The sequence below is a fragment of the Opisthocomus hoazin genome, chromosome Z (assembly GCF_030867145.1).
Source record: "Opisthocomus hoazin isolate bOpiHoa1 chromosome Z, bOpiHoa1.hap1, whole genome shotgun sequence".
Classification (NCBI taxonomy): Eukaryota; Metazoa; Chordata; class Aves; order Opisthocomiformes; family Opisthocomidae; genus Opisthocomus; species Opisthocomus hoazin.
Genome location: NC_134454.1, coordinates 25,728,891 through 25,753,205, shown reverse-complemented (window position 1 = coordinate 25,753,205; position 24,315 = coordinate 25,728,891). Strand labels below are relative to the sequence as shown.

The 24,315-nt window shown below is 41.3% G+C and overlaps 1 protein-coding gene across 5 annotated transcripts in view; it reads right to left on the bottom strand.

Moving 5' to 3' along the window:
• Positions 1-1,604: 1,604 nt before the first annotated feature.
• Positions 1,605-24,315, bottom strand: part of ADAMTSL1 (ADAMTS like 1) — a 466,061-nt gene continuing 443,350 nt past the window's right edge. For 4 of the 5 annotated variants that reach the window (XM_075411537.1, XM_075411538.1, XM_075411540.1 and 1 more), the window contains 6 exons: positions 14,204-14,404; positions 12,971-13,151; positions 10,139-10,346; positions 7,175-7,284; positions 5,957-6,177; positions 1,605-4,361 (listed from right to left, as the gene is read on the bottom strand). In XM_075411537.1, coding sequence (XP_075267652.1) covers positions 4,255-4,361; positions 5,957-6,177; positions 7,175-7,284; positions 10,139-10,346; positions 12,971-13,151; positions 14,204-14,404 — 1,028 coding nt within the window. In that variant the 3' untranslated portion in view covers positions 1,605-4,254. The remainder of the gene's footprint in view (positions 4,362-5,956; positions 6,178-7,174; positions 7,285-10,138; positions 10,347-12,970; positions 13,152-14,203; positions 14,405-24,315) is intronic. The other variant, XR_012761943.1, reaches the window with a different exon arrangement.

The window sequence follows — 24,315 nt, the reverse complement described above, 5'->3', positions numbered from 1 at the left end:
GTTAAATTGATGATTCCCAGTCTGTGGTCTGCAGGAAATATGCAGAGCCATAATTACCACTAGCAGTTCTGACCTTCCCATCTGTGTACACTGGTAGTCTGTGAGAAAATCTGACATTCAAAAGGGTTTGAAAGCTTCTGTGTTAAAAATTAGACAATAGAATGAAGTTAATTCATTCTGTTACCAGCTGAAATGATCAGTGACTCACTAACAGCTGCCATTAAGAACTTATAAGGACTTCTATGGTCCTGAAAATCTGGAAGAGAGTAAGCACTTTGTTCATCCTTTTCTACACATAAAGGTGTCAGCTTATGCTAATATGGAATAAGCAAATTTATTTATGAATTGGTGTTTGGATGTCAAAACAGATAGTAAAACTGATCATTAGCTTTTTGTTTGATAGGATAACTTACAAAAATATAATAACTTAAAAAGAAAAAAAAGCTTCAATTGAAGTCTGTATGACTACGGCCAGATAGTAGGAAAAAAATTTCCAGCTAAAGGTTACTTTGGAAAACTCTGCCTATGGCATCTGTGGCTTTAAGAGCACGTATGCAGACATACATGCCTGGAGTGGCTCAGCTGTGCTTACCTTGCCATATAATGGGCCTGAGTAGGTCTCCTGTGGCGAAGCTTTCAGTGCTGCATTTTTCTGGTTGTTGCAGAACTGTTTTTCTTCCTCGAGGAAAATTATAGGGAGAACAAAACTGGAAGCTTGCTTTGGAGGTTTTGAAGGCATTTTTGACTTGACTGGTAACTACAGACATATGCATAAAAAGAGAATAATTATTCTCTTGAGAACCTAAGCTGGCCTGCTGTTCATTTTACATCAACACCAGCTTCTGTGCTTTTTTAACTTGGAATGAATGACTGAATTCCCATTGTCTTCAGTACTGTTGCTTGGATGTCTTAGGTCTGGTCTTTGGCTTGTATCTCTGTGTGTGTTTATGTATCTGTGACGTATTCCTTTTCTGCAGTGTAGGTGTCTAAAAAGCACATGCAGGAGCATCATACTAGGTAAACTGTCACTAAATCAGAGCAAAAATCTGTGTTTCCTTTCAGAAAAGACATTGTGTCATTTGTTGGAAAAGGGCAGCAGCAGAACCAGCTTAGGTTTCAAAACTTGATCTTTGTCTGTGTTAAGAGAACATGGTTTTGCCTTTTGTTTCTTCTTTCCCCTCCCCTGTAATTCTGATCTTTACCAGGATTTACCCCTAACATTCTGTGATTCTGTGATTTCCTCTATGTATATACACTTGGTGCTTCAAGGAGTTGCAAGCTCCGTTACTGAAGGCAGCAGCAACCTATAAGCAAAGAATGAAGTAACAGGGGTTGCTTCATGCCATAGGTTGCTGAGGAGTGTCATGAGATGTCTTTAAGCATTGCTGCACAAAAAAAAAAAGGCATATACTTTTACTAATTTCGATGATCCTAGGACCAGCATTGATGCTTTATACTTCTGCAAGAGCAAGAGGCAAGACATTACCAAAAAAGACTAAAGCAAGGCAAATGAAGAAATAAAACAGATCTCCAAGACACGGTGCTGAATCTTAATGGCTGGAGACTTTTATAAACAAGTTAAGACATCGTCTCTTTCCCTGAAGCAGGTAGAACATGTGTACTTTGTGTAACAGCTGTGCACTGTTATCATCATACAGAATAAGGACAGAGTACTCCAAAGGCTTTGCTGCTTTGTTTGGCTTTTGTTTTTAAGATTAATAAACAACACGTCAGACAGCAGTAGATTAATAAGTAACCTGCATTATTTTTACAAAAAGTTATATAAATACAAGTTGTTGTTTTGTTTTCTTTTTAGAGAAAGTGTCCTTTTATAAAATAACCAACAATCCTTATCTTAACTGAGATGCTGCCAAGTCACAATTCAGAGGACAGACATGTGACATTAAATCCACACTGTGCAAAGACAACACAGTGGCCCCTTCAAATCCAATCTTCTTGTTTATCCTATGCACAGTTAGACAGCTACTATGTGACATGTGATCATCTGAAAATGTTTTGCTATTAAGCAAATGAAAATACTTCCCTGTACTGCTCTTTTAAACTACTGTACTAGAAACATCCACCACATTGTCATCATCATCATCATCATTATTATTATTGTTGTTAAGGAATTGCCCTTCATTCCATGCATAATTATCATTTCACAAGTTAAAAACGTCATCCCTCCCTCATGTCATAGTTTATAAAGCACTCTGTGCACAGTGAAGCAGATTCCCAATTAAATGCAAATGCTATTAAAATTAAGAGAAATTCACTATTACTGTTGATTTTTGAGGAACAAAATTCTGGGGAGATTTAGAAAAAAAACCAAAATAGTTTTATCTGGACAAAATAATGTACAATTATTAATATTGCACTTTTTGTACAAGAAATCCTAATAAATATACAGAAAAGATATACATTTACATACATAGAAAGACCTTCTTTTCTTAAATAAAAAGTTACACTGATGCTTAGCAACACTATTTCTTGAAGACCCATTTGTAGTAAGCGCATTCACTGCCAGATGTGTTTTGAAGCAACCCAAACTGAGAGAGTTTAATGTCATGAACATGGCATTGACCTCAAAAGTGGACTCTCAATTTTGTCGAAAAATCCACTTGTCATGGAAGAGGTAATACAGCAGTCCTTGAACAGCATTTCATTAACATACCACAAAGCATGATCCCCACTGGGGGTGACAGGAGAGGCACAGCCAAGCCTTTAATTTAGAGATGTTCTTGAACCAAAGCCTCAGATCCAGATAGCTCTCCTTTAAAGCTTCACGATCCTCAAACCCCCTACTTTGCAGAATTCCTCTAATTTTAGGGCCCTTTTCTGAGCAGAGAGTGTCCAGGAACTAAAAAGATGAAGCACTTCACTGGCTGAATAACCACTGCAGCTGGCCAGGGGGAAAGACTCACAGACAGCATGCAAAGTCATGCTGTGGTTGTCATGTTTGAGCCTCACTTTTTAGATTGCATCTTCAGGGTGCCACACATGGGCTTAAAAATCTGTTGCTTCATAGCAACTGTTTTGTTGTGGGAGGCAGCTGGAGAGGAGCAAGTTTGTTAAAAATTATCTGCATTGGTCCTCTGGGGCTAATGCTGAATCCATTCTGTTTCTAATGAGTAGGAATAACCACAAGAAATCAGGATACAGCTCTTCTCTACATGTTCAAAAGGCTTGGCTGCCAGGAGAGAGAAATTTCACGTTAGCAGGATAGGAAAAACCAGTTCCTCAAGTTCCTTTGCAAAACCCCAGGTCTGAAAGCACCTGAACTCTGGAAACTGGTACTACTCTCTTTTCCAAATAACTGTTAGTAGGATGGAGTATGCAAAGTAGCTCCTGTTGCCACAGATGAATGCTCCTTCCTGCCTGTTTTCTCTACAGGACAGCATTTGCAGGCTTGTACTACAGTCTGTCAATATCAGATAATACTTTCTCTCCTTCTCCTGGGTAGTAATTAACATTATCACCTCACCTCTGTGCTGAAGGCAATCCTCCTATCCCCAGTCCTCCCTCACAAGCACAACCTGGGAACGTTTTCAGGGGTGTTTTAGATTTAGTCACATTACACACCACCCAGACACCAGATCCTCAAAGATCACAAGGGTCTCCCACTGAAATAATGTGAAGACCTGGCATGAGAAGGAGAGAGGGGTTCAGAATGAAAAAAAATGGATCCAATCTTGGATGGAACTAACAGGTTTATAAAGCGAAATCATATGCTTATGTTTGCAAAGCAGTCTAAGATAGATGAAGTACCTGTATACTGCATAGCTGAATGTTTAGTTGAGCCTTTTTTTTTTTCTGATGATACCCCATGATCTGTCAAGCTGTTTGATTATTTGTTTCATATTGTGGTGATCCAATGTGATGCTAGGTTTTTTACTCTGATCCTCTTCCCCAACTGTCTGTTCGTGTATCCCCAGGTATGTACATGGATTATGGGGGAGCCACACTCCTCTAAGGCCCATTGCTAATGGCATGGGGCTCACTGACTCTTTGTGGTCTGCCTTCATGACCATGTTTTGCTGCATTCTGTCTCCCAGACTCATAGAAGGGAAAACTTGTCAAGTCCTTTTACAACAATGATTTGGTAAAAGCTTTTCTTTTTTTTTAAAAAAAGGGAAATAAATAAATAAAATGAAAAAAAGAATTTCATTCCATTTATATTTTCTGTAAAAGTCCTTGCCTCAGTAAAGCAAAGGTTGTGATCCCCTTGTTCCTCCATTTTCATTGCTTTTGTCTTCAAGCTTTTCCACAAGTCCCACAGCAACGCGATTTGAACTGGGTGAGCTGGCAGAGTTTGAGCTGCTTCACTTTCTCACAGTACCTTGTGGTGTCTCTGCACTCCACTGCCGAAAGGGAAACAAAAAGGAGAAATTGTGATGAAGCAATGAAAGAAGGATATCTTACCTGAGAACATTTCATGGGGTGGCCAAGAGGGGGACCAAGACAACTTTGTGGTGGGAAGTGTCCCTATGACCATGAGCTCGACTTGCTGTGAAGACCGAGGGGGACCTCAAGCAGCCAAAGGCTCAGAGAAGAATGTCGTGGTCAGCTGTTGAGAGTCTGGGGAGAGGGCTTCTGAGGCTGCTCCAACAGTCTGTCGGTTTTTCATCTACCACTATTTTAGGGAGGCTCTAGGAGTTTCATAACAGTTCTTAAACCAAAGATGAAGTAGTAAATAAAACTGGAAACTTTAACAGAGTAGCTCAAAGGCACTTTGTCCAACATTTTGCATTGGAAGAGACAGTACGGGGGAGCACGACCCCAGCTGACTGGGTGTTGTGTTATGCTTTTCACATGTGTGTTGCAGACCACAGCCCAGGGTGAAGATGTTAAGACACTATTTGAATTCCCCTAGGACTTAGGTCCTGGTATCGTTTGGGCAGTTTCTTCAGGCCTTCAGCCTTCTGCTTGTGAGCTCCAGATTGGAAAACTGTCCAGTATCCCTGAAAGACCTTAGGTGTGTTTTTGCGAGAGGGATTCCCACTTCCCATGCTAAGGCTGGGAAGGAGTTCATCACAGAGCAGCTGTACAGCCCTCTCCGGTAATGTCTGTGCCAATTAACTCCACTGTTGTCTAGATGTGGGACATTTCTACATAGCAGGAAGAGGCTGGAGGGACAGCAAAGGTCTTGCTTGGTACCTGTAAGCTCCCTCAGTCCTTCCATTCAGGCACCCCAAACTCAGCTTACAGGTCTGGACCTATGGAGTCCACTTTGCCTCTACTGAGAGGGAGTGTCTGAGCTGGCACAGCTGTAGGCAAGCGCAGGCATGTTCTCCTGCTGCTTCTGCCACAAATGCACAGCGCTGGCTTGCATGATAGAGGGTGGAATCTCCCCATTAAAATCAGGAAGGGAAGTGGGAGACAGGGTAAATACAAAGATGATGATTTTAACTTGTGCTGCCTGGTGTCTCCCAAGCGCACATTGCCATAGTGGGGCATTGCTTTCACAGAGGCACATCTTCTGGTTTGTTTTTTTTTTTTTTTTTTTTTTAAATATTCATAAGTTTTCTGGTTCTTTGGCAGGCCCAATTAGTTGCTTGTCACCTGACAGCAAGCAACCTCCACTCCAGGAATTCCCTTCATCAGCCTACCCACTGGATTTAGACTTACTGTGTTTCAACTATAGCCAGCAGTATGCGATTCGTGTTTTTCTTTCTGTCTGTACCATCAATGGAAGTTTAAGACTGCATCAGCCATTTCACATGCTGTTAGCAAGGGGACACAATCCCAGCACTAACCCCATCGCAAGCAAACCACAATGGGCACCATTCCTCCTGGGATGCTGAGTTCTGGGCACCACATTTTGCACATGTTCAGGCTGGAGGTTCCCCAGGACGCCCAGCTGCAAGGTCCAGTGCTGCATTTCTGAGAGACAGCTCTGCCACCTTTCCTCCCCCCACCCCACGCAGCACCGCATCCCGTCCTCTCAGCAATGTACCGTTTTCACAGGGCGTGATGTTGCAGCGCTGCCAGTTTGCCGGCCGTGGCCTCCAGGAGCAGTGATGCTCCAGTATGGGTTTGTTGGTGCGGACATGCACGCAATCCACACGCCGGGACTGAAAGCCGTAGTTTCCGCACGTAGCTGTGCAGACGGTCCACAGGCTGACCCTCCAGTGCACGCCGCAGACATCGGTCCAGCAGTTCTGGGTGCTCAGAGGCCTGCGGGCAGGAGGGAGTGAGGGAGGGGTGTCCCTTCATCAGGCTGCCCATGGAGCAAGCACCTGCCACTCCAGGTGTCATGCAAGCTCCATGGACAGCAAGCCTTCCACAACCCAAACGTTGTTCACTTGGAGCACTGCATGTGTCAGGTCTTCAGCGGGTCCATGTGGGGTTAATTTCATTGCACTGAAAGGCAGTTTCTAACTGCACAGAAGGACCAGACCCTCAGCAGGCGCACACTGGTATAGCACTACTGGATCTATATGAGCATTTGAAATATTTGAGGATTTGGCTGAAAAGCCCTCTCCATGAAGTGCCAAAACAGAGGACCACTGAAAAGATGCAGTGAGTGAAGTGGCAGACAGTAAGACCCAGCAGGGCTTTTTAAAGTTTTTTATGGCTTTACAACCAGTGGGAAAAACTGATTCTCTGAAACCCTCCTTCTCCCTCCAACGCTGTCTCACAGGAGGTGCACAGGCACATTTGGTTCCCACCTGTTTGTCACACAGATAATGAAAATACGTGAGTGGGAGCCAAAGAGCCAATTGTATTAATTTTCAGTCACGACCAGGCATGATTTACATACCTAAGTCTCATGTAAAGTAAATATGTCTACAGTGTTGACAGTGGAGTTTATCTGCAGGAAAACAACAGCTGTAGAGTCCCTTTTTTTCCCCCAGTTAAAGCTCGTGTTTAAATAAGAGAGAAGGAGACTGGCAGCTTAAAGAAGAGATAGCATAGCCTTTCAGTCAGGATTTGGCGTGCCAAGAAGACTTTCCAGTTGTTGGATACCTAGTGCTTTCTTCTGAGGCTCATAGGAACAAATAGCGAAGCCTGGGCTTAAGCCTGGTGAGATTTGCGCCACATAACTGTACGGGTTGCAGCATGACCTCTTCATTATGCAAGGGAAACTGAAAAATCTGTCAGTCAGGTCACTAGTCCATTCAACATGTCTGCAAAGGGTGATGGTTTCAGACATAAGAAATTCCTGTCCTACCTTGGTAAGGCACTGCATTGATCCGAAGACACAGAAGTCCCATCTTTGGTCTGGCAAAATATCTGTCTGTGCTGCACAGCCAGTCGTGGTCCAATGCAAGGCCCGTTACACTGTGAACACAGAAAAATCACTGAAGGGAGCTAAAAGGCAGGACTTGTTCCCCTTTTATAAAACTGCTGGTGAAAAGAAGTGCGTACTGCTGTGCAGTGACTGTTGAGTTTGTGAACACTTCCTGCAGCTCTGCAGGCTTTGAAGGCTGAGCGCACAGTCATCTTCTGCCCTTTCTCACTCTCCTCCAGCAGCATTAAAGTTGCATTTCTGTTTCTGCTTGGTAGATTCATTACCTCTCTTCTTCGAAAGTTCAGTCTTAAATAAATCTGTTAGTGCAAATATAATGCTCTCATGCCGTTAGCAAAGAGCCTATGATCCATACAGGATATCTCAATACATGCCTTTTATTGTGTATTTTTCAGCTTGTACTATCATAATTTATGGGAAAATAGTTAATAACCAAGAATGCATTGAACCAAGAACATATTCCACTCCATTTAATAATTTAAAAGCATTACAAGACAATAAACAAAAGCAGCAAGCATGATGAACATAGCAGATCTGCAAACTTGCTCCAATACTGAGGTTATCCTAACCTATTCAAGCTTATCGATCACATGTTTACTGTTTAACTCTTCTAATCCTCTCCTTCAAACATAATAATAATAGGTATGAAGCATGTATTTGTGTTCTTTTAAAATTATATGAACTCTTAGGACAGAGGGTTTTTTTCTAAACATCTAGAAGTTGTATTCAAGAACTGACTAAGGGTTGAAGAAAGGGACCTTGGTGTGAGGGAGGACTTCTTTCCAGGGGAGGGCTGCTTACCAATTTTTCTGCCCCTTCCACGCCCCCATCAGCAGGAGCCCTATTTCACACTACCATGCACTCCTCACTTAACACTCTCTCTCCACTGCTGTTCCTTCCCTCCCTGATGACTGGGAGAGAGAAGCAGTGACTGACAGGTTTCCAGTTGCTCCCAGTCAACCCCCTCACTGATCAAGGTGGGTGGAAATGTCATTTATCAGAGTATGTGGAGCACTTCTGCAATATCTGCAGAGGCTAGCAGTCCTCATCACCAGCAAACCTGAGTCATGAATGTTAAAATACTGTGGGATTACATGGTGGAGATCAAAATGCCATTAACATTAAAGGAAGGAAACGAATTCATTCTAGAGGTGGGAGTAGAGTAGGTAGACTGTTTATTTTCTCTGTGAGCTGGGAAAGTTGGTCACTACACCTAGACAACAGGGACCTGATACCCCACGACACTACCAAGAAGGCCACTGATCTACTGAGCCACTGAGCCAGTGATATATTCCTAACCATAATTAGATAACAGTCTTCTGGCTTGGAGACTGAGCCATATAGAATCATGTGGGACTCGATTTTTTTTTTAAGCTAGGTAGAAGAAATGTTATATTATATTATATTGCACAGAGATCAGGTCTAACAAATTAATTCAGATCTCTTTTTTGTCTTCAAGTAGTGAACAATAAATTCTAGTAGCTGAAGACGCTTTTTATTACCAATATGGTAAAAATCCCGATGCAGCACAATGTATTGTGTGTATTACCCCAAGAAAATACAAAATGTGTGTGGTTATTAATAGCAAACTATCATATTACTCTAACCTCTAATACATTGAGATACCATTTGCCATTGTTTCAAACTGACTTACCACATGCTAATTGGAAAAGGAGGGAAAATATTTCATGGTAGCTCGTTATATGTCAATACTGATAGTTAATACTCTGAGTGATGATTTTCTCCACCTCTTCTTGCATGGGAAGAAGCCTTGCCTCTACACCTTTATCTTACTCTTCATTTCAGTTCGATGTATGACTACTTTGGTTTTGTCAAACTGCTTTTTCTTTTTGCCTTTGAAAATGTTTATTTCACTAAAAGTGATGTTAAAGTAGTATTGGTATCTGGCTTTAACCTCTAGCAAAACTGGCTTCTGTGGTTTTAAACCTGTGTCTCATTCATCCTGGAATGCTCTACCCCAGTATGAATCATCACTCTGGAGATCTTTGGGCTAAAATCTGTTAGTTTCTACCCCTAACTCGGGGCTGTAGTGGACTCATCAACCTTCACATGGCTCAGTCAAGCTGGAGTAGATAGAAAAGGGAGGAAAGCATATAGTAATGACTGGTCGCAGGTTATAATTGACTGCATATCGACAAGTGTCTTTTCAGGAAAGCTCACAGCTCACAGAGAGACAAAGACAAAACTCTTCTGCAGATTCCCACGATGAAATAAATTAACTCCAAATACTTGAAACACTTGGTATCTGCGGAGTGAAGCTTTTTAACATCTGGTCAATTGTATGAAGCTGCAAGGAGAGTAGTTGAAGATCTGCAAAACAGCATGAAGTCTGAAAACGCTTTAGCCCTCCATCCTGCTTTTCATCACGAAGCAGACCAAGTAAGCTTCCACTTCTTGGCGTTCTCAGGCAACATTAGCAACTTTGTAAAACTGGGTTATTGTACAACCTCCCCACCACAAACCTATCAATCACAACCATCAGTCTTGACTCCTGCCAGCCAAAACTGAAACACACTCATTGAGTGGTAAGGGGAATTAAGACTTGGAGATGGCTATTTCCCAGATGTGTCACCTGTCACTACAAAGAGGAGCTGCAGACCTTTCCACTGGGGAGGATATAGGGTTCTGCACTAAAAGTCATGTTCACATGCAGCATTTCTAGGGAGTGCAGGAAGCTACAGAAATGCAGGCATGCTGTGCAGCGAATATGGAGTTGAAAGAGCTGAGCAAATTGATTGCCTCCTCAAAAGCCTGCAGACCATAATCTAAAGATACCAGGGTGCAAAATAACTCCTCTCATTTTGTGTCATTTTTTTCTAGCCCACCTTATGAGGCTGTTCTTAAGACAGCTGGCTTGTTCCTCACCTGGCCCCAGGAGGATGCCACCCACTCAACACAGGGCTGCCTGTTACAGTTCTGTGTGTCCACAGGGCGCTTGGACATCTGGGCACAAGCCTCATTCGACATTGGGACAGAGGTGCCTTTCGCTGTCAGGCGCTGACATGTCACTCGCCGCATTTGGATGCCTCCACCGCAGCTCCGTGTGCAAGGAGACCACGATGTTACCATCCATCTGTGAGAGAAAGGCAAACAGGTCAGGGAGCAGATATGTGCCACCATCTGCAGGATGATTTGATCAACAGGTCTTCATGTATTGGACCAAACAAAGGCAACAATGGCTTGGTTCAATTAGGATGCAAACCTGGAAGGTGCTGAGTGCCTCAGCCTCCTATAGTAGTCACTGAGAACTGCTCAAAGGATGAAAGCTGACAAAAAAAGCATGTTTGTCATTAAATTATCTTTCTCAAGGGTCTTAGTAAATTTTTCTAGCCTAAGCACAGGAGTTGGGCATGGCTGCTCTGACACGACTGTGCCATGGAGGCCATGGTGGCAGGCTACTGTTACATTGCTAGCAATGACTAGCCCGTTTACAGCCCTTAGAAGGGAAACCTATCTCTGTAAAGTTGCTGGAGTGGCTCACTGGCCACTTTGAACTTTTTGCTGACAGAATAGCCAAAAGCCTGCTGGGTCCTTCTGGTGTCTGCCTGCTCTGTTGTGCCCCCTGACAGCAGAAATAATCTAGAAAAGCCTGAAGGTTGCTCAGGGGTGGGGCTGGTGCAAAGTCAGCTGAGGGACAAAGGACAACTTTATTCTTTCCTCTTGAGCTCAGACCATACATTCGCCAGAAGAGGCTGGTGCTCTGAACCCTTGTGTGCTGGAGTTTAAAAAATCTAGTCCAACTAGTAAAAAGACTGTAACAACAGAAAATAATAATCCAGGTCCAACTCTTAGGAATTTGGACAACACATCTGGTCTCTTTAAGGATCACGAAGTGAAACGCTCGTACAGTCAGTTTTGGGAGGGAGGTAGGTAGGAACAGGAAGGATGGGACTGATTACTGGTTTCCTGAAGAGTTTTATGATCAAGTCAGCAGTGTGCTTCATTAAGTTTCAGGATATTTGGCAGGATTTGTCTATTTTGGGGAGGAAAATAGTGCCTATCATGTCCCTTATCAGCAGTATTCTCCAGGCCCATGGAGAGGCATCCATTGTTATTCCTAGGCCTTCTGCAGGTGACTAACTCCCGTGGTCACAGAAACAAGTACATAAACAAACACACTCCCAACACGGAAAACAATAACACTGCTACTTTTTTTCATGCAGTTTGGTGAGGTTGAATCTGAAGTTTCCACACGCCTCGTAAAGCTCTGCTCTGCATTTCAATCAACTTTTATTTCCAAGATTACATCTCAGCAGTTTCTCAGGAACTGAAGGAGGATTGTGGGCTGCATTATAGTTCAGGGAAAGGTATAAAAAGACATAAACCATTCCAATAGAATTTACTGCCATCACCAAGGAAAACTGCTGCTAATGAGTGTGTTTCATATTTCATCAAATCTCTTTTGCTTTCCTTCTTATGACAGCTGGCAACTCAGAAAACATTTGCCTGCAAAGAGGGGTAGGACTGTATTTTAAAAGGTAATTAAAGAGAACCTTGCTATATACCCAAGACACAGCAAGAGTGGTAAATCTGGCCGTTTACTTCTCATCAGGTCGCTTAGCACCTCTCCTTGCCTTAGCTTAGACTTTCTTTTTCAATACAAGTCCCAAATCACTGCTGAATGAGAGAAGTTGTACTAAATTTCTCTTGAGATCCTGACTACCTTGAAGTGCTTGTATACTGAAACACATCGTGTCCACAGTGGAAATAAGGGAGAGGAGGGAGTAAAAAGCCAGAAAAATATGGCAAAGCACGTCTACATATCTCATCTAAGGAGCCACTGAATTGCAGAAGGAGTACATTTTTAGCATGGAGGGAGTAGAACACTACATTGACTCTCTGGGTAGGCAGTTGGGATGTATTCTTCTTTGCACCAAAGGGTGTCAAAGAAGGAAAGTGTTTTGCATGGGGATGAAGCAGCAGAGGAAAGCCTAAGCGTGGTCAGAGTTCTTCTGAGCTGTTCTTGCTCCACTGTGTTTAACAGTAACTGAAAAATCGGGTTACAGAGGCAGAGAGTTACAATCCCAAGGAAACCACAAACTAGCAATCTCCAAAAGGAGGCAGAACTCAGTCTGACACCCTCTTCATGCCCACTAGATCTGATGAGATGTACCCATTTTACAAAAGATATTTCCACTCTGCTAAGGGATTTCTTTGCATTTGCAGCTACAGTTCTGCCCGTATTGATGCTCAGGCAACACAGGAACTCAGAATAAAACCACCTAAAAGCTGCTAAACCCAGCTTCTTGTCTGCTATGTTGTTGGGATGAACTGGTATGAAGCCATGTGGGACACAAAAAAGATATGACCTTACAGCTCTTGGGTGATGAAACGCCTGTATATACACAGCTCAGAACAGGCTTGATATTTACATCCAACACAGGGTGAGGCTGCAATCACCCAAGACATCTCAAGCTGTGAACTTTGCTAATGAAGTGCAGGCTGTAACCTCTCTATTATTTCCTAACCTAATTACTGAAGGGGTAAACTGTCTTTCTACCATGTACTATTATTGTTTTCCACAAATCTTGCTACAAACTCCCAACTGTCTAGGTAAGCACCCATAAATTCCCTTTCAGACATGATTTTTCTCCAGACAGGCACCAGAGAGGCTGCAATGGCATGATGTCTGGTCCAAAGAACTCTCCAAGCACATCTTAAAAGCATGTATGTCATTTTAACGTGAGACAGACGAACCGTGAAGGGCAGTCTCTCCTGTTGCATGCGATGGGCTGCAGGGCTGGCTTGAACTTCTCTTTGCAGTGGGATATGTTGACTTCGGCCCCATCCAGTAAGCACCTCAGCTGGTGCAGCTGCACCCCTTTGTGGCCGCAGGAAGCTGAACAAGCTGTCAGCTTGTCCACCGACCACCGGTATTCTGCCAAAAAGTGTAGGAGAGAGACATTAACACTCAAAAACTGCCAGCAGGACACCCTTAGAAGTGAAAGTGTTAGAGATATTCTCCTGGATGAAATATTTGGACTTGGTGTCTCAGGTGAAGGGGAGCTATCTACACCTACAAGGCATCAGGCAATGAACAAAGAAGGAACAGGATTCCAGCTGATGTAAGCCACTGACTGTCTTCGGTGTAACAAACCCAATTTTTTGCTGATTAGAAGCATCAGGTATGGAAAGTGAATGACATGGTAGAGCAGTTAAGTGAAGCCAGATGCCAGTGATGCAGGACATGGCATCTATATTTTTAGAGGTTTATAAATATTTAGTAAAGAGATGGTTAACAGAAGTTACCAGCAGTATCTATGATTCTATGATCTTACAACAGTGTGTTTCTCATCAGGTAGATCATAGAGATCATCCGTCCTGAAGATGAATGAGGGAGTTGCAACACACTTAAAATTTTACCACAGAATTTAAGGAAAAGTTTAGGGCTTCTCCACTCCCACCCTGACAACTGGGGCAACGGAAGCTGCATATTCTGTTCCTACCTGTCCACACTGCTCTGTCCTGTGGCTTTATCCTCTTCATCTTATTTATTGGGTAAACATAACAGTTGCAGCTTTTTTACAAGCAAAGGTTTTTCAAGCAAGGAGAGACTGTGAAACTTTTACTTTAGCAGATTAACAGAGGTGCTTCTAATTTTAGGGGTTCAAACTGTGATACCTCTGTCTTGAATTTCTGGACAAGAAAATTGTCCTGACTCAACAAGCATAAGCATAGCTTGAATCAGTAAGGTGTGTTTTATGCCCAGCAGGCCAGAAATATCAGGTTTCGTTTTGGTGAAGTAAAATCTAAGACACTGCAAGGTACCTGGTAGTCCTGCAAACCTATATCCATGGCAGTAAAACACTGAAACATCTATTTCCTGCTGCGCATGACAGTCCTGGCTTCACAGAGGAGAAATCGAGGATGAGAAAGGGAAGTCCATGGCAAGAGCCTCACAGGGCAGCAGGACTGAAACTGGAATATTACCTTGTATAGCCAGCGACGTTTTTTGTGTAAGCGAGCCAGCCTCATTCTGAGCAAGGCAGCTGAATTCACCATCAGGAGCATCACTGACATTGAGTATCTGAAGAACTCGGCCTGCTGCCAGGAGGTGATGCCGCAGGCTCAGAGGCTCGCCGGAGTAAAGCCAGGTGATGTTTGGGGTTGGATACCCATCAACAGCACAACCTAAAAAAACGGGATGTGGAAGAAACTACTGAATACTGAACTTGCTGTAAAATTACAGGTTTTGAAGTAGTCAAAATTAGGGGGAAAAGTTGATTCCACCCCATTTTCCTGATTTTCTCATGATGAAAAATAGGAATACTGTAGTAATGAGCACCTCTTCAACAGCTGAAAAAGGTCTATACAGAAGCCAGTTAATCAGACAGATCAGTTTGGAAATATTTATATCAAGCCTTCTAAGGTTCCCATTATTTTGGTTCATCCTCATTTTTAGTACTGAGAAAAGAAGGATAGCGAGGTTACACACCTAGTATAAGCTCAAGCAGCACACTTGAACAAGCAATGCAAAACAGAACTTGGTCTCCAAACCTCCTGTTTAAACCACAGGGCCACCCTCCTTTCTTATTTTTTATATTAAAAATCAGATTTTTTTGTTACACAAAATACTGTTGAAAAAACAGACATAAAATTGCACCTTTAGGGGTATTTCTTCATAGCAATGGGAAATTCTCCAAACAACAACCAACCAAAGCCATCAACTGAAAAAAAGCTTGATGTTCGGAAGCATTGTACAGGTATGCCTATGGTTCATCAGCACAGATGATGATGTTTAGGTTCACAGTGAGTTCTTTGCCTGTTGAGCTGAGGGAAGGTATCTGTCAGATACTAATGCCTGTGGTCCTCATACCACCTTCATACTTTGCCAGTTTCACAATGAATTGCTGAAGATTTGTGAGACTTGTGTATCCTCAGAAAGATAGCTAAGTTGGCTTGCATGGTTCCTGGGAAAAAAGAAAGGACTAGGCAATTTCCATTGCACAACCCATCCACACCAAATGCAGGGTGGGGAGCCAGGAAAGCCATGCTCAAGGGATAGCATATGTTGCTTGGACTGCATGTGGCTTAGTCTAGTCCTGCACTTCCAAGCATCTCACTGATACATGAAGGGTCTGGCTAAGTCTCTGTAAATGCAATCTACAATGATTCTTAGTTCGTTATCCTGCAGCTTTACACTGTCGTATTTATATTAGTATGTATGTGTAATGAATCACTTAATTGCATAAAAAATCCTTTCTGAAAGAAGTGTACTTTATAAACAAGCAGAACATATATATGAACTTTCACAGTAGCATTTTTCAAAAGGAACGGGATAAAAAAAGGAAGAGTACAAATTTAAAAGACTAAAACATGGAAGACCGTTCTAAGATCAAGGAATAATTCCATCAGCTGATCTTTCTTCATCATCATCTCCATGTCATTTGATTATTACTTCTTATTCACTGAGACAAATAAGGACGTGAATATGATGCCTTTGTAGCTGCATTACACAATGAACAGATGCTGCAATGTGACATTTTTATTGCTGTTCTTCCTTTCATTCTTGTCTATCCACCTGAGGAGATCCTCAGCCAACATAAATGGAGCAAGTACTCTTCCTATGAGAGATGTAAGATAACATAGTTGCTGCAATCAAGATTTTATTTAAATACACACTTTTTCCTTAAGAAATTATCTATACCTTACTGAGGTATGTATCACTGCACAAATAAAAATACCATTTTCATTACTCTACTCAGGAAGGCTGAACAGTTTGATTTCCAGCCATCATCAAGACCAAATCCTTGAAACTTGAGGAGCACACTACTTGGTTTAGGAACTCTTGCTACCCTTCTTTTGGCTTTGGTCACACCCCTAACCTAACATTAGGGACTGGGCTACTATACTCTTTACATGTCTGTCTTTTGCCACTAATCATACCTCCAGTTACACTACTCCTGGCCCATGAGAATGGAAGCTTTCTTGCTTACACAAAGAAGAAGAACTCATACAAGATGGAAAATGTCACTGGTGATGTGTGGCATGTCCCAGCCGCTTTCATGCTGAGAGGTAGATCCAGGCACTGGAGAGACCCTGTCTGCTGATCGAGAGGATAAATACTGGGCCTCTCACCAGTGCAGTGGCTACACAGGTCTCTGCTGAGTCCCCTGTTACTGGCAAGGCCTGCCTGCATCCATGGTGGGGAAGGGTGTGGGCTGGATAAAGCTGCCCTTCGGGGCTGGTTCATGCTCTGTGAAATAGGTATTACAGAGAGCAAGGGCTCCTTGGTGGAAGGTGCAAGAGGCGTGTAGTAGGCTCTGCAGAGGCAATGACAATGTTTTACTGGCAAAGAACCAGTTAATGAAGCCAAATATTAAAAAAGATGGGAAAAGGGAGAAAATGGGCAGAATGAGAGAGCACACACTCCTCACAGTGGTCTTGTCTCTTCCCTTTTTCCACATTTATTTATAAGGGTAAAGAATCTGCTGTTTGTTTTAATTCCATTGGTACAGCCTAATGCAGTTTTACCCTTGGCAGTTCTCTCCCCAACACTCACTTCCTGGCCACAAAGGCGCAGCTTTCTTTGCTGCTCAGTCATTTTTCCTATCTCTGGAAGCTCTTTGTTTATTCCAGCTATGCTTCATTTCACGTTATTCCTTTTGTCCTGAGTACTGACGCGTGTTTTCATACTCTTGTGCTGAAAAACAAGACATCCAGTTCCGAAGATAGTCATTCTCAAGTAAATGAGTGATGTGAAGGATTTCAGCCTTACAGGTTTAAGGCTGCCTAAGTTAAAACCAATGGAAAACAAAGGAATATACAAGAAATGAACAAGCTTAACAATAAGTGACTGTATGTATTTTGACTACAGTATTCTAATTTTTTGTAGCTTGCTTGTCTTGTAAGATAATTGCAGGGATTTCCACGGGTTGGCATGTAGCCGTCACAACTGACAAAGACATGCTGTGAGCTCGGTTTTACTGTTTCCATTTACAGACTGCACAGGCTGAATGAAGAAAGCAGAAAAATCAGTTTGACATTAAACACAGAGGAAGTGAAATTGACTTCAGTGTGCAAATGGTCCTAGTTTGTGCCTGCTTTTCTTTAAAATTTTTTTTCTCAGGCAAAACAATATAGACTTCCTAGTACTCACTTTTACTTGCCTTACATATTATCTCTTCTTCCAAAATGTATATATTAAATACTAGCTAAAGGAACAGCCAGTAATCAATATTATGGGGGAAAAGCCCCAAACGCTATTCCCTAGATATGTTCTACCAGTGAGTAATTATTACTTTTTTCTAACATTTAACAATAAAACTTTACTAACACCTCTGAGACTCATATGTAATGGATACTCCTCATTTGTGTATGCAGAACAAGCATCAATCACGTTTCACAAGTGACATTTCCTATACGATTCACATGTGTATGGATTCATAAGCTACGGGATAAGGTTTTATGCATATTAAGTGAGAATCGGAGTACAATAAAACACATGTTTCATTAATATCACCTACTCATCTCCCAGGAATAATTTTAATACCATTTAATGCAGATTACCAACACCTATTCTCTATTTTCTCCCATCCCTGTGGACATTGACTGCTTTAACCTTCCAAAGCTCAACACCTGTCCCCATAATTCTTGGGAAGGAAAAGCTGGCTTTATTTCCAGACAGCACAGCTATTGCAGAGCTTTAGTGCATCAGAACCCTTGGAGAGGTGAGGAGAGAACATTTTTTTGGGACTGATTCTGAGCGGTGAAAGCTCTGGCATGGGAGGGCCCTTCTCCTCCACTCTTTCTTAAGCAGAGAAAGAAAATATTGTCTTAAGCCTCCCTTCCAATATCTACTGTGACTCTGAATTAATTCAAAGGCAGGATGACTCATGCATGTGCAAAAGCTGGAGATACAAATAAAAATCTAATACAAATGACATCTTTTAGTAGTGAAAATGTTAATATTTCAAGGATAAGAGGGGGGGTGTTTGGAAAGGGAAGACCAATGTTTCACAACAATGATAACAATTTCTTAAGAGGAAAGAATAAATGCAGAGTGCAGGCCAATGCAGCGCCCCGTTATACCTCTGCAACACTTTGTATGTGACTGTAGCTGCAGAAAGACTCTGGGCTACTGTGCTAATGCTAAGAGAACAAAATACGAAGCATGCATCACTCTTTCACTCTCAGACTTGAATGACAGAAAAAAAACAAGTGCAAAGGCTGTTATTTTTAGGATTCCTTTTTTTAGCAGCCTGATATGTTAAATCAGTAGAATGGTATGGAAAGCAATGGTGAAAATGTCAAACAAATTCTGCAAGTTCTAAATATAATTTGTAATACAAGTAAAAAAACCCAACATAGCCTTTAAAATATATATATTCTTAAAATATAGATTATTTTCATGCATTCATATTTGTCTAACTTATAGCTCTCTAATTTACTATTGACCTGATGATTAAACCCAGGCAATATTTCTGATATTTATGAAAGAAGGAATCTGAGTAAAGACTTCAGATCAAGATGAGGAAGTTTCTTTGAAATATCTTTAAACAAAATAGTCCCGCAGTCAGAGCTCACCAAGCTACTTATTGTTCCAACTCAGCCCTGAAGCTGCTGTACCGTGGGAGGTAAACTCACCTTTTCCATTCTCCCAGCACATGGAGGTGCATCCTGTCTTTCCTGAGGCCAAGCCATGTGCCAGGAGTGGAGGTGGAAATCAAACACTTGCCTTCTTTGTCTCAGGCCAATACTTTCATCTTTGGAAATTATTTCCTATTTAAGAGACAGGTCTGGGTATCTTAGCCTGGATATAAACCCACACTGTGGTATACAGTTTGGATCCATTGATATTAATGTCCAGCTACATGCTTGTACCTTGAAGTTCAGTTTTACACTCTTGCTATTCATCAGTGATCACTGGTTGCAAAATAGGCAAATGTTCTTGCTACATTAGTTCAAAATATTTTGAATCAACAAAAAAAGGCTGAATTTGAAAAAAAAGCAATCATTCCCATTGGTTGGGGACTGTGTGTTTCAGGACATCACAAAGTACAATAAATGCAGCACAGAAAGGTCACAGAAAACTTCAGCTAGACATACAAGCCGGAAGACCTATGCCCCTGCCTGCGCAAGACACAGGCATGTACCTATGCAAACATAGAACTAGGAGATGAAGTATGATTGCTGACTACTACTTAAAATGCTTGGCAAAGAAGGAAAGAAGTGATTTGGTGTTAGAACTATTAATTATATTAAAATTGAAATAAAGGAAGCTAAAAAAAAAAAAAAGATCCAGGATTCTGCATATATTTTACTGAATTCTGACAGGTAAGTGTGGGAGACTAAAATACACTGTGCTAAAGTGAAAAATATAGTGCAGCTATAGGATTTTAAGCCTGACAATATTGCCACTCTAACCTCTGCATTCAGAGTTAAAGTATACTTTCAAAATCGAAACAAGATTAAGGATGGAATGAAGAACAAAATGCTTGGAACAAAATATAGAGAAGCCACAGTTCAACCTGAACATTCACAAGCTTGGTGCTGCACTACTATGTTGTAGTTAACACTGTACTACCATGTTCACACTATGTAGGTGAGATGAGACTGGAACAGAGAAATACTTCCCCAGTTTCCTGTCGCACCTGATTTTCCTTAGGTGACTGAAACGAGACATGCATATTAAACCTAAACCAGGGTTAAATCTACTTCCGTCCTGTACCTAACATAAAGAAGAAAATTTGTCAGGATGTATTCAACTTTTTAAAATGCTATCAAACCAAATGAAGATAGGTAAGATCATGTCTGAAAGTTATGTGTATGTAAAACCTGTTTTGCTGAAATGGCAAAACTCAGAGACACATCTTTATAGTTTGTCTTATGAGGAAAGATTTTTCAATATAGTGCAAAGTGCAAATTTAAACAGACACTTAACTAGGGTGTTATGCAAATTACTTCTCAGTACTTTCCTACACTGAATGAAATAAAACTCCTAAAAGATAACGTGATCCTGTAAATCCCCCAAAGAAAAAAATACTGTTAATGTAAGTATAACCTGTATTTTTAATAGTTTAAAGGAGGTAAAATGAACATGAATTTATGTTAGACAAGGAAAGCTATACATTTAGAAATTGTTGAAATAGGCCAATTCAGCTGATGACAGTAGCATTTTTAAAAAAAGAAGGTATTTTAAATAATTATTTATGGCTCCAAAGGAGCAGTTGAAACTTACTATACTAAACATATGACATGGTTTTTAAACAGTTCTCAAAACACCTAAATTGGTTACCCAATGCCACACATCTTGTTGTTATTAGGTATCATTTACACAGCATTTTAAATTCACACCATAATGAACAAAAATTGAGTTAGGCCTGTTCTCTGCACCACAGAGGTTATAAAAAATATTCCCAAACATACAGCCACATGGTGGGCCCCTTAAAAAACCATGGGAATTTTCAAGCTCTGGTAGAAATACTGTTTTCTAAAAACGACTGACAAACGGAATCCGACTTATCGAGAATCTTGTATTACAAGCGTTAGGCTGAAAATAATTACCAGTGGCAAATCATGAAACCAAAGCCTATGAGAATGAATACAGCATGCTAAAATGACCTGCTGAGCTAACTCTGATGACATGACAAAGATGGACAAAGATGCAAAAGGAGTACCCTTCAGTATAAACTTCTCCACCATTGCTACAGCTCCAGTTTAACTATACAAGCACATTTATGGGGGAAAAATAACACTCAAAAGAGGTGTGCAGAGTAAGCACTGAACAATAGTACAGCACAAGGAATTCAGCAAAAGACAGAGCAAGAGCTAGCGTGTAATGTGATTACCAGCCCAAGTTGTGAAGGTCAGTGCTACTGTAGAAGCCTTTCTGTACATCTTAAGCTGATATAAACTCACTATGTCCTGAGAGTTCTGCTGCTCAGGAAAAGTCCTGTGGTGCAAGGAAAATAGCAAATGCAGAGCAGAGGAGGTGGAGGGCAGAAAAGTGCAGGAAATCCAGTGCTGCTTGTTGCAGAGAGGCTGTAAGTTCTGTCCTATTAACGAAGTGTTTTAGCTGGAGAGAGTGCTTCAAAATTGAGAATGGGTAGGTCCTTTAGTCAGCAGGTCAGAAATCTCACAGCCTTTGAAAAGTCCCGTAACACTTAGTCTAGAGCAAGAGGCTAAATTGGACAAGAGGCTAAAAGATCTTCTATGCAAAGGAACTGGCAGAATGACAGGTCTCCAGACATGGGTATATGTACCAAGTCTGATACCTCTAGTTTTTCACCAGAACTTGCCTCACTTGAGCTCTGTATCATTTATATCTATGTTAGAAAATAATCTAGGCCAGTGATCCAGGAAAAGCTGTAGTGGTTAACCCTGTCTGGCCACTGAGCTCCATTCAGCTGCTTGATCACTTCCCCTGCTCTAGGATGGGGAAGAATCAGAAGGGTAAAAGTAAGAAAACACGTAGGTTAAAATAAAGACAGTTTAACAGCGAAAGAAATAGCCATGCACGCAAGCAAAGCAAAATAAAGAATCCATTCACCACTTCCCACCACAGGCAGGTGTTTAGTGACCTCCAGGGAAGCAGGGCTCCATCATGCCTAACGGTTACTTGGGAAGACAAACACCACCACCCTGAACATCCCTCCCTTTCTTCTTCTTCCTCTAGCTTTATATGCTGAGCATCACCTCATACGGTGTGGAATATCCCTTTGGTCAGCTGGGCTCAGCTGTCCCAGCCGTGTCCCCTCCCAACTCCATGTGCAACCCCAGCCTCCTTGCTGGTGCAGTGGTGTGAGGAGCAGAGAAGACCTTGACCCTGTGTAAGCACTCCTCAGCAATAATGAAAATATCGCTGTATTATCAACACTGATTTCAGTACAAATCCAGAACACAGCCTCACACTAGCTACTATGAAGAAAATTAACTCTACCCCAGACAAAACCAGCACAATAGCTTAGAGACACATGTTCAAGGGCAGCAGCCCCTACCACAAAACCAAAATTAAACAGATGTTGCCCCAAAGGCCAGTGATACTATTTTATGTGACAGCATTTTGGACCACTGCTGTAGAACAGTGTTTCTCAGATTAGCTCTTTCATGGTATCAAATGGCAGGCAGGAAAACATCCCAAGGCAGCAGATTGCCTTGAGGACCTTACTCTTTTGACTCTACTTTCAGAGCTTGGCAGTGGCAGGACAAGTGTCTGATTGCCTGAAAAACAAACACTGTATCAGTGTGGTCAAAATCTATGACCAGGCAGAGGTATCATCATGTACCATACACACTGAAATGTACACTGTATGCACATGCAAATGAAAAGTCACACATTTCACCAAAATGCTGCGGTGTAGTCTGATGTAGAAGGAAGATACTGAAATACTGTATGAACTTTATACTATATCTAGAATGTAGCCAAAGTGATAGTCTGATTGGGGAATTAGTTGCAATGATAATGGCATACTCTTGATCTTAATTTTAATTCTCATCTTTATAGAAATGTCACTTACATGGGAATTCTTGGAAACAGTGTGACAAGGCAGAATTTTCACCACGACATAAATGGAAGGCAATGGAAAACACAATTCATAGCACAGACTATCTCATGAATGTACCTGGTGCTTTATCCTCATCGCAGTGGATGTATTATTAGCATAAAATAAAGTTGCTAAAAAATAATTCTTTAGCATTAGAACTACTTTTCAAAAATGATGTTGTGCAAAATAATTTCTCATATAGTGATGATTTTATCTGACTGCTACTGTACAACTTCTGCAGCTGTCTTTTTCCTGAGGGGCGCACAGACACTCTTAATGACTCTTGAGTTTTCTCTTAGCTGGCTTTATACAGTTAGTAAATTACTTTGCATTTTGTATTTTGTATCTCTGCCTCTGATTTTAATGCAGCAGTAATTCCCAAAACCTAGGAAACTTTGAGGAGGCTTATGGTAGAAAGCGGAAGGGCAAAAGGGAGTGAAGGAAAACATCTGTTTCAAGAAGATATATTCTTTCCCTTGAGCGTGTCACCAAATATTGCAAGAGATATGTACTGGTGAGATCAGTTGTGTCCATTTATGGCTTTTCACACTGATTTTGAACAAGTATCAGTTCTGTGTTTACAGATGTTACGTCTCAAAATCAAGATACATAGCAAGCATTGCAGCACTTACTTCTTTGGCTCTGCTGAAAGAGTTTGGTCCTGATCATCAGTCTATCTATAGGATCTGTTTCTTCTCCTAAAGTAGTCAGTGGCACAGAATTTGACTCACTACAATGCACTACAGAACATTAAAAATGTTCTAGGTTAATTTTTCTGTTCAGTGCCATGTCTTGCTAACCCTTACATCTGCAGGTTGGTAAATACTAGCCACAGACTTGACATAGTTCCCTCCAATTTAAAAAAAAAAAATCATACTCAAAAGGCTGGCCATTGCAATAAAGGTGGCTGTCATAATTATATTTTCCCATTCTGCTTTCTGGGGTCTCTTCTAGGCATGTAACTGGCTCTGCTAGAAAATGGGGGGATATACTATTGCCAGTAAAAGAAAAATGAGAAGGAAATACTGGGTTTGGTAAGGGGAATACTTTATATCTTTTAAGTGAAAAATTTTTTGTTCTTACTTTGTTTTAAAAACAGCTTCATCGATAAATAACATAGGTGTTTGCAGCACAAGAATTTGTAGTCCAGCTCTTTGTCTTCCAAAGCAGCAGTGAAACTGGCAGGTAAGTTGCTCTAACTGTTGTCATTTGGGATAGTGTACAAAAACAGAAGGCAATTTGCTTTCTAGGACTGTGTTTGCAGTGCTGCCAGTTAGTAAAATTGTGTTGTGATTTGTGAAGTGAGCAAATTTTGTATGGAAGTCATCAAGGAGAACACAATAGATATGGAGCAACAGTATTTCATTTTTTTTACAATTGACTGTACTTTTCTGGTCATAAAAACATACAATTTATCATCTAACTTTACAGTTATTTTCAGAATCTCCTACAAATAGGGACTTTTTTGCTAAATACACAAAGTTGGACAGATATCTTAAGCTGGGGATGACAGCAAGTTACCAGGGAACAAACGGGAGAATATGTAGTTCATGAGAT